Source organism: Sprattus sprattus (assembly GCF_963457725.1).
Source record: "Sprattus sprattus genome assembly, chromosome: 12".
NCBI lineage: Eukaryota > Metazoa > Chordata > Actinopteri > Clupeiformes > Clupeidae > Sprattus > Sprattus sprattus.
This window is the reverse complement of record NC_137910.1, coordinates 15,418,536-15,433,732: the sequence shown is the minus strand read 5'-3', so window position 1 is coordinate 15,433,732 and position 15,197 is coordinate 15,418,536. Positions and strand designations below refer to the sequence as shown.

Below are 15,197 nucleotides of genomic sequence, written 5' to 3'. Positions count from 1 at the left end.
CTGAGAACTGTTTATCAAAGGAGAGTCTTCTAAATTTCAGTCTCTCTTCTAGACCCACACAAACCACCCCTGAGGTGCTCAATCACCCTGGACGACGGACCATGAGTGACACTCGAGGACGTGTTCCATTATGATGGCGAGGGGGACTTATTAAAGTTGCAGGAGAGCAGATGTAAAGGGCTATTTATACTCCCAGCACATCTCAGAATGGAACATCCTTTCTTTCCTTTCTCTCTTCACTGCCCCTTCTCTCTTTCTCTCTCCATCCCTCTCTGTTTGACGAAACCTTGTCGACATCACATTTGATGAGGTAATGAAATATTCAAAAACGATGGGATCTACATTGAAGTCCATGACAGTCAACTCCAGCCCCCCCCCCCCCCCCCCCCCTCCATTTTCTCTCACTGTCCTATTTTAGTGTAATAAAATATGAATCATTTATTGCCTATTAATTATGGACTAATAGAACTGCATTTATGTCTGAACGGAAAGATCAATAGAGGAACCGGAAAGATGGAGGGAGCTCTGTGGAGAGGAGAGGAGGGGCGCGGGTAATGGAACATCTCAGAGCCAAACGTCACGCAACCAGAGAAAATGTCACTGAATTATTTACAGAAGCCAGAGAGCGGAACAGAACACCCGTGTCGGTGTGGTTACACAGAGAGCCTTTCATAACCGCCACCCAGTTCCACCGTGGAGCCAGAACTACAACAGGATTGGCTGTGTTTCTTCCGGAACATTCCTAGTGCTGGGATACATGGCATTTAGGTGTGGAAGTGTATGGGAACTAGCAGTGTGTGTGTGTGTGTGTGTATGTGTGTGTGTGCTGCTGATATGTTCTGTGCTGACTTGTCATGAGCTCACCCCCAACCAGAAGGAGTCACTGCCTACTGACCCAGTGATGGATACTGCATACTGGTATGGATATATGGAAGGACCTGGAGAACCTGTTGAGTGCCACGCACCTCATGAGACTGTAAAACCGTATTAATGTGTGTAGATGGAATACTGGACGACACACACATGACACATGCATGACACACACATGACACAGTGTTTTCAGGACGACAGAACATCTGTTTTCTCTTAGCTTCTTTTTTCCTTTTCATCAGACAGAAAATAATCTGAAAAACTCACTAAAATAAAATGCAAATGAACAGGAGAGAGCTGGAGAGTCTCACAGCTACTTTAAAAGCAGAACGCATACCAGCCAATCAGCTTTCCACACAGTAGTGTATTTGGAAAACATGAAGGGGGAAAAAAAAAAATCTAGGGTTAGACTTAAAAACACCCTTCAGAGATCATACCTTGAGTCTCACACACACACACACACACACAAACGCTCTGACTGATTAGACAGAAAAAACTTAACAAGAAAAAAACCCTACAAATTAAAAACAAAACTCCAAAAATCATCATTTTTTTTTTTTTTTTTTTAAAGCATTCCAGGTAAGGACACATATCGTTTCCCTAGTGCCAGACGGCATTATGGGAAAGCAGTGAGAGAAAGAGGGCTTTGAAGTGAAGATGAACACTACGGTAGCCATGACTACAACCGTGATTGAGTACATCAAAAAGGGCTTACATCAAAACTAATCCTGAACAGGACTGATGTTTCGTTTTCTATTTTTGTTTTGTTTTGTTGTTTTTTTATTATTTTAACATGAAATCTAATGCAACAGACCTCAATTTGCTGAGGATGGATGAGTCTGTCACACAGACATCAGAACAAAAACAGCACAGTGATTCTGATTGGTGGCACAGTTTGTACATTTTGATTTCATCCTCATCCCTGTCTGCTTTTCTCCCCCATCAGTCAGTTCTAGCACACACAAAACAAAATAACACTTGTGATTAATCCCCACTGGTGGAGCTGTCAAGAACCGCCTCAGAGATCCTAAAGCAATCCAGTCCAGGTTGAGGGAAACACAGCAAACCCAGTCGTGTGGTCACTTCAACACACTGACACAGGGGCTAAATAAGAACACAGACTATCTGCCACGGTCGGTTGGTGAGGAGTGCCCGAGTTTCAGTACTGGTCTACAGGCAGGGTCAGGTGTACATCATGTCCTGAGCATCGGACACAGGGGACCAGTAGAACCAGCTGTCCAGCAGAACCAGGTGTCCCGAGAGACAGGTGAGAACCCTCTAGTGACCATTGGCCAGGAGACCCCTGTGGAGACCAGTGGGGATTAGCGCCGTTCACAGTCCCACCTGTGTATTTATGGATGGAGCAAACACTGTTTCAGGTCGGGACGCTAAGGCCGCTGGCTTCTCTGCCTTCCCCTGAAGTGTGTATCTGAGTACCTGTGAGGTTAGCTTGGTGTAATACGCTCCACTCTTTCTCTCCCTCACACACACACACACACACACACACACACAGAAAACACACAACACACACACCTCTAGAACATTCCCCAGTGTGACCATTCATGTGTCTGCTTTCTGAAGACAGTGTACGCTTTCAGACCTCCATAAAGTTTTGATTAAACAGATAACAAGGCTTGAAAAGAAAACGTAAGCCAATCAATCAATCAGTCAGTCAATCACATCCTATAATTAATAAAACAACCTAAAACCAATCAGATAATCAATGGGGGATTCAAAAAGAACTCCTGCAACAAGCTTTGCAGACGGTGCCGGGGATGTGGACAGTGAGACTAAGACAGGGGGTACTGTGGTGGGCGGGGCGCAACCACATACGGACAGTTGGAGTGGCCAATGAGAGCGGGGCTAGTATTCCATTAGGAGAACCTGGTGGAGGAAGGGGGGTTCCTGCAGCGTGGATCTGGACCGGATGCACAGCGGAGCAGGAGCAGGAGCAGGAGCAGCAGGAGGAGCCAGGCCGGGCCCGGTGGCTACCCAGGTCCATTCTTAAAGGGGGTTGGTGGGAGAGACCCCCTCAGAGAGTGAGAGGGTTAGGCACTGTGAGTAATCAAGACAGATTTCATCTAATCTTTTCACCTCATGCCTGTCCTACACACACACCTGTCGTATGCTAGTCGAGAGCTAGCCCTCAGGCGTGGTGTCAAAACAAGGTGTGTGTGGGTATTCAGATGTTCGTTTGAGTCCCAACGAGAAAACAGCAGGCAGTAGTCCACAGACCTCAGGCCAACAGCTTTGAGTCCATCAGCCAGACCAACATAATGTCATTCATGTCCAGGCGCTTAATCCATGGTGTTTGTGTGATGATGGCCGCCATGATGACTGCCAATGCTCCCGTATGGCTATATCCTGGGGTTCTCCCCGGTGAGAGTCTCAGACGTACGTCCTTCAGCACGAGAGGGCTGGGCGAGCAGGAAAGGGCCCATGGTGTGAGAGAGGACCTGAAGTCCAGAATGTCAAGGCAAACGGCCCTATTGTTTATGTCAGGCACCCTCCATCAGGAGAGACAGTGACAGTCTGACGGTCTCTTGCACAGCACAGCAGGTCATCTCTCTCTCTCTGCCTGAGTCCTGACTGAACAGGACCAGTCAAGGCCAGACAGACAGGAGGCAGCAGAGTCTGGCCTCATTCCCTCTGCCTCCCTTCATGACCAATCATCCAGAGAGCCCAGTGGAGAGAGAGAGAGAGAGGAGGGGGAAGAGAGAGAGAGAGTGAGAGAGGAGGAGGGGGAAGAGAGAGAGTGAGAGACAGAGAGAGGGAGGAGGAAGGGGAAGAGAGAGAGAGAGGAGGAGAGAGGGAGAGGAGAGAAGAGGTCCCTTCTGCCACTAGTCCAGGAGGTTGCCGTGCTCCTGTGCCCTGGTGAGGCTGTCCTTGCGGTGCAGGTGGTGCACCCCCATCCTCTTGGGGCTCTTCTGGGGGCGGGTGGGGCCGGCGGGGCCGACCGTGAGCCCCGTTTGAGGGTGGGGGAGGGGGGGCTGCTCGGAGTAGTCCTCCAGGCCAGCGAGCACGCGGGGGGAGATGACGGGGAAGTCCTGGGGCAGGATGTCCCGCTCCTCTGCCGAGCTCCCCATCGAGCCCACGTCATCCAGGGACTCCTGCCGCTTGTCCGTCGTCGGGCTGGTCTCCAGGGTGACGGCCGTGTCACCGCTGGCGCCGTCGTCACCGTCCAGCGGGTCCAGACCCATGAGCAGCTGTTCGCTCTCCTCCTGCGAGAAGTCAGCGCCATACTGCCCCCTCCTGGTGCGGAGGTCTGCCAGGCTGCCCGTGTCCGTGTCCAGACTAGACTCGCGGCTGGCCGTCCAGCTGCGGGTGGAGGAGCCCTCCTCCCCGTCGGAGTAGGCCCCTCGGGAGGCCCCTCTGCTGGGCCCGCCGGGGCTGGGGGCCTGGCTGTGTCGCACGTGCTGGAGCTCCTTGACGGTCTCGCTGCTGAAGGACGTGCGGTTGATGAGCGTGTTCTCGGACGACGGGGCCATCTTCTCCACAAACATGCGCTGCCAGTTGGTCAGCAGGTCCTCCTCGGAGCTGCCCGAGCTGGCAAAGGCGCTGGGGGGCTGGGGGGGGCTGCTGAAGGGGCTGGACTGGCTGGAGGGGGGGTCGGTGGCATCCGTGTGCGGGGGGGTGGTGGCCTGCCGGTGTTGGTGGTGGTGGTGGTGGTGATGGTGGGGGTGGGACTGGTGGCTGCTGCTGCCGCCCCCTGAGGACGAAGAGGCCCCGGAGCGCCAACCCCCCTCGGAGACTGCGGGGCTGCTGGGGGAATGGCGCTGGCGCTCAAAGGCCGCCTCCTCCTCGTTCTGCACCAGGCTGAGGGAGATGGCCTGCCGTGTGGCGTACGTGCAGTTGGGCAGCGGGCTGTTCTTCGGGATCTTCACCTTGTCGTCCGACGAGAACTCGATGACCTTGCGGCCCGGGTAGATGGCATGGGCCGGGTGCAGGGGCGCCGGGTACGGGTTCAGCTTCTCAAACGCCGCCGCCGCAACCGCCATTGCTCCAGGGTCCTCCGGCCCCGGGCCGTCCAGGCTGCCCTGGCGTCGGCATGACCCGTTCAGGTGCTGCGGTTCCGTTCCGCTCGCTGCCTGCGGGGGGCGCCCTCCGTGACCTGGCCCTCCGTTCTCGTAGCCACCTCTGGCTCCTTCGCTGCCAGGCCCGGTCATGTCCACGTGCACAAACACATCTTCAGCCACGGGTCGGCCAGCGCCACTACTCGACTGGGCCGAGTTGAGCACCAGCGGCTCAGGCTTTTCCAGGACGCGGGCGATGACGGAGGTGGGCACCACGTCAGCGGGCGTCAGGCTGAGGGTGTCGGGGTCCTGGCCCTGTGCCGCCAGGCTTGGCTGCCCGCTCTGTGAGCTCTTCATGTGCTTGTTGACCATCTCCTGCAGCTCATAAGGCAACTGCAACACAACAGAGGGACACACACACACACACACACACACACACACACACACACACACACACACACACACAAAACGTGACAGGTTTCACGAGCAAAAACACACATACAAAACAGTGTAGGGGTGCTAGAGCAGCCAAACACACAGAGGACAGGATACATCCGTTTACACGGCTCACTGAACCAGTTTCTGAACCGCCCAATATTAACACAGTTTCTGCACCGCCCAATAGAAACACAGTATCTGAACCGTCCAATAGTAACACAGTTTCTGAACCGCCCAATAGTAACACAGTTTCTCTAGTTGTCCAGTTCGTAACACCAGCTTTCCTAGGCTAGACGTGGTTTCCCCTTCACCAGTAGTCTGGCTATTCACTTTCACACACCCCTGCATTCAACCCCCCACTTCCTCAGTCCTCAGTTCCAATCAGGCTTCAGCCCTTGACCATGAATAATGGAGGAGAGGTGAGGGCCAAGATGGAGTCCATGTCATTAACTGATGTTGTCAGCCTCTCCTGCTAATTTGGCTAATGAGTGCAGGCCTGTGGCTAACCAGCTCTCTTCCTCTCTCTCCCTCTCTCCCTCACAGACACATACATACACACATACACACATACACTCAATAACACACTCTTAAGATCAGACTTAATATAGTTACATAAAAATAAAATAAGCTCACTTTAAGCTAGGCAGAAGTGTATAACAAACTAACACTTTAAATTAGAGACGTTTATAACTTAAGTACTTCAAACTGGACAGAAATGTATTAATATACGCTTATTTTAAACTGGACAGAAATGTATTAACATTAGCTTTCTATAAACTAGACAAACATTTACAACATAAGCTTCCTTTACGCTACACAGAGGTTTATAACATACCAAACTGGACAGCCATTAATACCACAGCAACAAGGTCTGCATGCAGACTGGCAGGTGTGTTAAGGCAGGAGTGGATAACGCCAGCATGGCCGCATGGATAATACAACATGACTTTACACGTGGATGAATTTCATAAGCAGTTTCAGGATCAGTCTCCTAACAAACAGCAGTAACGCCTACAATTAAGGTTCCCTTAGGTAACATTTATTACATGTGATAGTTAATATTAATAAAGCATTAACTACAGCATGTAATAGTATTTAATGTTTATTATCCATTGATGATAAACAGTCTGTGGTTCTGAATTAATGTAGTGAATAGTGTTGTAATGAAAGGTGAATAGTGTTAAAGCATAATTCTCAACTGACAATCATAAACGCACCTTAAATGTTAGGATTAAATGTTCCCAATGGTTTAAAAGCCAGTGAAGATGATGTTGTGCTTATGTTGACCTAGGCACTCAGTGGTGTTAATAAAGGGAACTTCATTGCAGAGCATCACCCATCTAGCATACAGAGAGAGAATTAGTGGGGGTATTAAGGGTGTGATAGCCTGGGCGGGGTGGCGAGATGGATGTAGGGGTGGAGAGAAGGAGAGGAGGAGAGGAGAGGAGGCATTCTGCTGGACGGGCCTCGGTGAAGCCCAGACAGCTGTAGGGTCTGTCTCCGACCCAGCGCTAATCCGGGCCAGAACCGGCGGCCATCTGAGAGATGGCTATTCCCGGCGCCAGTCTCAGACAGGCTGGTCCTATCCGGGGAAGGGGGGGGTGGGGTGGGGGGGTGAGAAAAGAAAAGGCTCACCTCAAAACGAGACTACTGCTCGAGGAGAGGAGAGGCGAGAAAGAAAAAGAGAGAAAGAGAGAGAGTAAAAAAAAAAAGAGGCAGCCGACTAGGGCCTTGGGCGTCACGGCGACGCTCAGCGCAACTGTTCACTCGGCTGGATGGATGGACTGGTGGAGGGGCGTGGCAGGGTCCCTGACCATTGATTGGTGGAAAATGGGCGGGGGAAGTTAGTGATTGTGGCCAGCCGATGCCCTAAAGATCCTGGGGGCAACCCCTTCACTTCCTGTGTGTGGGCAGAGTTGGGGCCATCAATGATGAGGTTGTGTGAAGGAGATTCACACACAAACTTACACTTAACACACACACACTTAACACACAGACACAGACACAGACACAGACACAGACACACACACACACACACACACACACACTTTCCTATGGGCTTTGTCCATGCATGTGCAATGACATCCATCACACATTTCTACACCTCAGATGAAAGACCTTAACGCTAACTCAGGGCCAGACCATACAGGATCAGCTCTTTTCTCACCGGACACACACACATTTTTATACACATATTTATCTATACCAATTACAGGATAGCTTACTTCTGTAATACTTCAGTTAAATTCTAATTAACCCGCAAATTCAGAAACACTTCCACGGCCATAATTTTAGCCTCTGAAATAGGATTTAAGCAATTAAATCTTAAGCGTGTGGTGACGGCATACTTGCTTTGTCTTGCTGTTTTACCTAAATTGACAGGTGATGCAGAATTCAAAGCTTTATAACTAGATATATCTATGTAGTGTGACTGAGCTCGGTGTGTGTGTGTGTGTGTGTGTGTGTGTGCGTTGCGACTGAACTGGGTGTGTGTGTATGTGTGTGTGTGTGTGTGTGTGTGCGACTGAGCTGGGTGTGTGTGTGTGTGTGTGTGTGTGTGTGTGTGTGTGTGTGTGTGTGTGTGTGTGTGACTGAGCTGGGTGTGTGTGTGTGTGTGTGGACTGAGCTGGGGCTGTTTAAACCCACAATCACAGCACCACAGTTCACTCTTCTGATCTATTGAAGGCCACAAAAGAGCGTAGCGGACCTCATCAGTATACTCTAGCACACACACACACACACACACACACACACAACATCTCCGTAACCATGGTTATCTGTCTGTTCTCCTGAATGTGTGCGACTAGAGATGTCCTCTCACCGTCTTCACAACAGGGTCTCTGGAGAAAACTGCCACACACACACACACACACACACACACACACACAGACTGTCATACACAATTACACTTCATGCAGGGATACAGACACTGAAACATATGCTCAATCACACACACACAAACACATAGACTGTCATACACAATGACACTCCACACAGACACACACACACACACACAAGCAAACACACACAGACAAAAATCGAACACAAAGCCACACACACACACACACATCTTCCCTCTAAACGTCCTCCAGGTCTCCCTGGCGCAAGCACACACACACACACACACACACACACACACACACACACACACACACACACACACACACACACACACACACACACACACACACACACACACACACACACACAATAGCTCTGTCTCAACGCAGCGTCTGTTCTCGTCTGTCCTAACGAGGACATCTAAAAATAACTCATTGTTGTTCAAGGCCTTTTTGAGAAACATACGGGTGCTTTTTCGAGAATTCGAGAATTCCAGCATTCCACGAGTCGACTCAAGGTAAAGCCTAACCTTTCACAATGACAGATCCACATAGGTGATATAATGAAAAAGCCCAGCATGCATCAGTCTTCTGCTCAATGATAAGGGCAGAAGCCTTACAGAGGCTCTCCAGCATGCTTTTGGCCACAATCTGTTCCCAGCTGAAACAGGAGCAAAGAAACGATACTTGTAACTTGTAATTGTGTTTTTGGCCCCCCATAGACTACGGATGCTTACATTATAAACACACTTTAATTAGATGGCCACCTATAGACTATCTATAGATGCTCAGATTATAAACACACTTTAATTGGATAGTCCCCTACATAATGCTTACATTATAAACAAACTATCTCTTCAAACTCTTTTAACTAGGATTTATGATTGAGGTTAAGGGGTTGGGTTTATTTAAGGTGATGTTCAGTGAACAATTAGAAAGACTGAACTTGAGTTTCCGTATGCGGACTAGGCTTCCAGATAAAGAGTTGGGGGGGTTCTGTGGGTAGTCCTGAGGCAGGGGGGTTTCTGTGCAGTCCTGTGGCGGGTGTGTGTGTAGAGAGAGAGGGAGGGGAAAAGAGACGCTGCACTGTCTACTTCACAGGAAGACGACAGACGCTAGCCTCTTGAGACCCATGCTGAGATCAACGACGCTGTCAGTTTATAAACAAATGAAAACATCACCCACCCGGCCCCCCTCTCTCTCACACACACACACACACAAGGTAACAGACTAGATAATGTAGAGCCTGTTAGTTGTGTACACTGAGACCTCCATTTTGTCTTTTTAAATGTAGTTTGTTTATTTTGGCTCTGTACTGAAAAACATGAATTCAAAATGAAAATCTCTGGGCTTCCACTCAACTGGAGTAGTACAAGCTCCTGTCCTGATGTAGGTGATGTGCCAATTTGAGAGATGAATGCCGTCTGTGTTCACGTGTGCATGATTATGGTCACAACACACCATTCTTACATAAATGACAACGCGTCATATGTGTGATATTATCAATAACTGCACCTGTCGCATGTCTTATTTTGTGGCACACAGGACTGAGTTAAGGGACTGAGTCTAATTGAGGATGTGATTTCAGGGAATTCTCACAAACACTTAGCAACTAGCATTCAAATACAAAAGGACAGCGAGACAGCACTGAGATAAATAAAAAGGCATTTACTTGAGAAAAACAGGAAGTTCAACAGACAAGCAGCTCTGGCACTGTTGGACTTGTCCAGAGAGCACGTCTCCAAGTCTTTATGGAAAAGTGTCCACAACAGTGCAGCATGACAACGCAACGCAAGGCGTCTTCTCTCTCACACACACACACACGTACACACACACACACACACACACACACACACACACACACCCTCGCTCTCTGTTCTCTTTGTCTTTCTCTTTAGTCTGTAGACCTCTCCTCCCTGCCTGTCTGTCTGTCTGTCTGTCTGTCTGTCTGTCTGTCTGTCTGTCTGTCTGTCTGTCTGTCTGTCTGTCTGTCTGTCTGTCTGTCTGTCTGTCTGTCTGTCTGTCTGTCTGTCTGTCTGTCTGTCTGTCTGTCTGTCTGTCTGTCTGTCTGTCTGTCTGTCTGTCTGTCTGTCTGTCTGTCTGTCTGTCTGTCTGTCTGTCTGGCTCTTTTGTTCAATCGATCGTTCTCTTGGCGAAAAGGAGAGGACCTGGGAGGCCACTCCTCCAGTGGTGGTGGTGGTGGTGGGGTATTCCTTTAAGAGAAAGCCAGTGGGGACAGGGGCAAGACCAGGGGAGGGGGGCTTTCTTCCTGTCTTTCTCTCCCTCTCCCTCTCTCCTGCATCCACACGTGTTGCTGTGGGGTGCAGAACACCAGCAGAAGGCGGGAGAGACTCTGTGTGTCTGTATGTCTGTGTGTCTGTGTGTGTGTGTGTGTGTGTGTGTGTGTGTGTGTGTGTGTGTGTGTGTGTGTGTGTGTGTGTGTGTGTGTGTGTTGAGTGAAGGGGGATTACTTACGTCGGCAAACTTGTGATTTCGGAAATGAGACTTGTTGCACTTCAACAGCTGCACCGCCAAATTACAATCCTGCCGATATCGCTCCTAAAACACAGGGAAGGAAAGAAACAGAGGGAGGGAGGGAGGGAGACAGAAAGAGAGAGAGGGAAGGAGGGAGGGAGGGAGAGACAGAAAGAGAGGGAGGGAGGGAGGGAGAGAGAGAGGGAGAGAGAAAGACAGAGAGATAGGGAGAGGGAGAGAGAGGGAAAGAGAGAGTGTAGGAGGTAGAGAGATAGAAAGAGACAGAGAGAGGAAAAGAGAGAGGGAGGGAGAGAGAGGGAGAGGGAAAGAGAGAGGGAGGGAGAGAGGGGGAGAGAGAGGGAGGGAGAGAGAGGGGGAGAAGAAGGATGAGAGTGTGAGTATAGGGAGACGGAGAAAAACACAAAAACATGCGTAGACGGAGGGAGAGAGAGATGGAGGGAGAGGGCAACTTAGCACTGTGGTTTCCCTCCAACCATTCTTTATGCTGCATGACCCTCCTCAGCATCTGGAGTCAGTAGCCCATATCATGAACTGCTGTGGCTCTCTTAAAGGGGTGTTCATTGCCAGGCACGACAGACTTATACACCTAGGGTTAGCTAACCTGATAGCTGCACAGATGCCAGGCACAGAGGATGAGCAGATGCATACACATACTACTGTCCGTCCTGAATGGTGTAATTCTTCTGCAGACACCTTCTCTGGAGTTGCAAACACACCGGACGCCTCCACTATTTCTCAGAAGGACAAAAAAGTTCAAATGTTTGAAATCTCATCTGTTTTTGGAAGAATCATACTGTGCTAAAAACTATATGCGCTGTGCTAACATATTCTCTAATAACTGCCATTGAGAGCCAATGCAAGTGTCAGTTGATTGCCCTAGTTTTTGGCAGCCTAGGTCACATTCCCAGGCTGGGGTACATGGACTTTGCATTGGAGGGGTCCATAAAACAAAGGCCAAACTGTTGGCAGAGTAAATGAATGTTCATGTGGAAGAGACGATGTTCCCTCTACCCTTGAACAGTTAATCCCATAATGGACTTCTGAAATGCTGAAATTGGTGGACTATTGAGAAAGTGGGATTCCTGATGAACCTTGACTTGTAATGTGGAATTAAATCAAGTGTATAAAATGTGGAGTGAGTCACTAACTACAGTGCCAGTTGCCCGAGGATGTGTAGCATGTGAGTGTGAGTGTGTGTGTGTGTATGTATGTGTGTGTGTGTGTGTGTGTGTGTGTGTGTGTGTGTGTGTGTGTGTGTGTGTGTGTGTGTGTGTGTGTACATTTGTATGGATATGTGAGTGTGGGGACATGTAAGTGTGCATGTGTTCGTATAGTAGTTTGGAAGTGCCTTTCCAATAACACTCTCTATGGGTGTGTGAAAGAGAGAAAAGGCCATACATCAGAGGCAGCTTGCAGACACACACACACACACACAAAGCTTGAGAGCTTAACAGAGGCTCTGCTGATTTGAGTATGTAAGGTTGGGATTTATATTTGACTGGCAGCCAATCAGCAAATACATATTTCTAAACTCCCTCAATGGATTTTGCAAAGATGCTTGCCAGCTCTCCGCAAATGTTTAGCTACTTACAGCTGGAAGTAAACACACACACACTCATCCATTCAACACACACACTCATCCATTCAGCGCACACACACTCACACACACACACACGCACATAAACATGCACCCACACATACACACAAAAACAGGCACCGACACACAGATACACACACACACACACACACACACACACACACACACACACACACACACACACACACACACACACACAAACACTGTCACAGACAGAGAGAGAGACAGACAGTACGCACGTTGAGCTCCTCCAACTTGTCGATTGTGTTCTTGGCGTCCAGGAGCTTGTTGGTGAGCTCCACAATCTCTTGGTCCATTGTCTTCTTGTCCCGCTCCACTTTGCGCAGCTACGGACCAAACAGCACATATCAATACAGATATGCTGTGTGTGTGTGTGTGTGTGTGTGTGTGTGTGTGTGTGTGTGTGTGTGTGTGTGTGTGTGTGTGTGTGTGTGTGTGTGTGTGTGTGTGTGTGTGTGTGTGTGTGTGTGTGTGTGTGTGTGTGTGAGAGTGTGTGTGTGAGAGAGAGAGAGAGATGTGTAATATGAGTATTTTTTGTGAATGTGGTCATTTTTGTAACAACTCCTCTCTTCTTCATAAACAGTCAAGTAATCAAAGAGGGGGAGAAAGAGAGATGGAGAGAGAGAGGGAGGAGTTGAAAGAGAGGACATGCAGACACACTGAGCGTCAGCTGGAGGGAGCAGGAGAGCATGAGACAACACTAATAACACCACTCTCAACCATACACTCAACAGTTTCAACACAACACTAATAACACCCGGTCTCAAGCACAGTTTTGTCAGTCCCCTCATCATCAATTCAAACTGTCAGTTCTCCTCCCCCCCTCTCCTTCTCTCGATCTGTCCATCTCTATCGATCCACCTCTACCTATCTCTCCTTTACCTCCCTCCATCTGTCTCTCTGCTTTATATCTGTCCATCTCACTTTCTATCTTCCTCTCTGCATCCCTCCCTCTCCGGTTCTGTCTTTCCCTCACCTGACTCTCCCATCTCTTCCTCCTCCTTTTCCTCTCTTCATCTCTCCCTCTCTTGGTCTCTCTTTTTCCATCTAACTCTTGACTCCTCCACCCATCCATCCATCCATCCATCCATCCCTCCCTTCCTTTATTTATTTCTCTCCCTCACCCCCTCCACCATGGTTGTTTGTTTATTTACTCAATCCCATTAGGGGCAGTCAGTCAGTCAGTGGATTAAGTCTGTAAGAGCCCTGCCTTGTGCAGGCCTGATATTGTCCACTAAACGCTCAAGAATTTGTCCTGCCTCAAAATGCCATTATGTAGATTAGGCCAAAACACAGAAATAGCACAAATATCCAGCTCTCCGCCACGCAGGAGGAAAACTAATGGCCTCTCAATTAATATTCAAGCATTAAAATGCCATTGCAGTTATGACTGCACAGCTCCCTCTCCCTATTAGTAAGCACACTGCTCCCAGGTCACCCTCACACTGACAAACTGACAACGAGTTTATATACACATTATTATCTGGAGCCGCCATCCGCGGACAATCACCTCATGAAGCAGAATATGAGGGAGCCGTTTCCTCAGTACAAACACCTCACGAAGCAGAGTCGATGACTGTAGTCCAGTTCTGCCCTGGATCTGTCTAGTCTTATTACTGCTGCTACTGTTCTGCGTGTCTCTTCACCATCAACAAGCCAGACGACTAACAACACCTCTTCATCATCACATTATCACCACTACACCTGAACACCAGCAACATCACTTCATCATCACATTATCACCACTACACCTAAAGACCAGCAACACCACTTCATCATCACATTATCACCACTAAACCTGAATACCAGCAACATCACATTATCACCACTACACCTGAATACCAGCAACATCACTTCATCATCACATTATCACCACTAGAGAACAGAGGAAAGGAGTGAGAGAGAGAGACAAAAAGAGGGGAGGGAGGGAGGGAGAGAGAGAGAGAAAGTTGGAAGGAGAGAGAGAAAGAAAGGTAGTTGTAAAAACAGAGACAGACAAGCTTAGATGAGTAAGAGAAAAGGGAGAGGACAGGAGGCAAAGAGCAAGCATTTTAAAACACACAAGTAATAAAGGAGTCAGCTTAAAACACCAAAAGGTTTTTAAACCAACATGAAAGAAAAAGGTCAGCATAAAATTCAAACAAGTTTAAAGAGTCATCTTGAAATCCAAATGCACCCCCCACCCCCGTCTCACCTCACCCCCCATCTCACCCAACCCCACCCCCTGTCTCACCTAACTCTACCGCCGCCCACCCCACTCCATCGCCGCCCACCCCACTCTACCCCGTCTCTTTTCAGTGGCAGGAGGAGGACCTTGGCAGCGGAGGCAAAGAGCCAGAGCTGACATGTTTGCAGTGTTCAGGCGAGTCTCTCTGCCATGGCAACAGTGCAGCCGCGCCATTCTGTGCAGCTGTTGCTTGGTGCTAATGCTGATGCTGATGCTGATGCTGATGCTGATGCTGATTCAATTTCACTGGGAGGAAAGCTGTTTTTAGCAAACTAGCATTGACCTCCACGTCTAGATGTTCTCTATGTGCCAAGACAGCTTTCACACTGCCAAATATGAAGCTCTGCACTCCGACCCTCGGTTCATGCTGATGAAGCTGGTTCAGTCCTGCCCTGCAGCTTATGACAGCCCGATACAGAACCCCCAATCACAACCCAATACAGAACACCCAATCACAGCCCAGTACAGAAGACCCAATCACAGCCCAATACAGAACACCCAATCACAGCCCAGTACAGAACACCCAATCAAGCGCCAATCAGTGCAACAGACTGGCATGATACAGTATGACAGAAAGCTGTATCACATAGCATAGCATGGCACTGGCCAACAACATATAACATACCCCCTGCCAAGACAAGCATAGGTCAATCCAGTATAACACAGCATAGCACAGCAAAGCACAGTGGTTCTCA

General features: G+C 49.1%; 1 protein-coding gene across 5 annotated transcripts in view; it reads right to left on the bottom strand.

Moving 5' to 3' along the window:
* Positions 1–410: 410 nt before the first annotated feature.
* tjap1 (tight junction associated protein 1 (peripheral)) overlaps positions 411–15,197 on the bottom strand; it is a 77,960-nt gene continuing 63,173 nt past the window's right edge. For all 5 annotated transcript variants that reach the window (XM_080849215.1, XM_080849217.1, XM_080849214.1 and 2 more), the window contains 3 exons: positions 12,494–12,601; positions 10,637–10,720; positions 411–5,276 (listed from right to left, as the gene is read on the bottom strand). In XM_080849215.1, the coding sequence (XP_080705341.1) occupies positions 3,711–5,276; positions 10,637–10,720; positions 12,494–12,601 (1,758 nt within the window). In that variant the 3' untranslated portion in view covers positions 411–3,710. The remainder of the gene's footprint in view (positions 5,277–10,636; positions 10,721–12,493; positions 12,602–15,197) is intronic.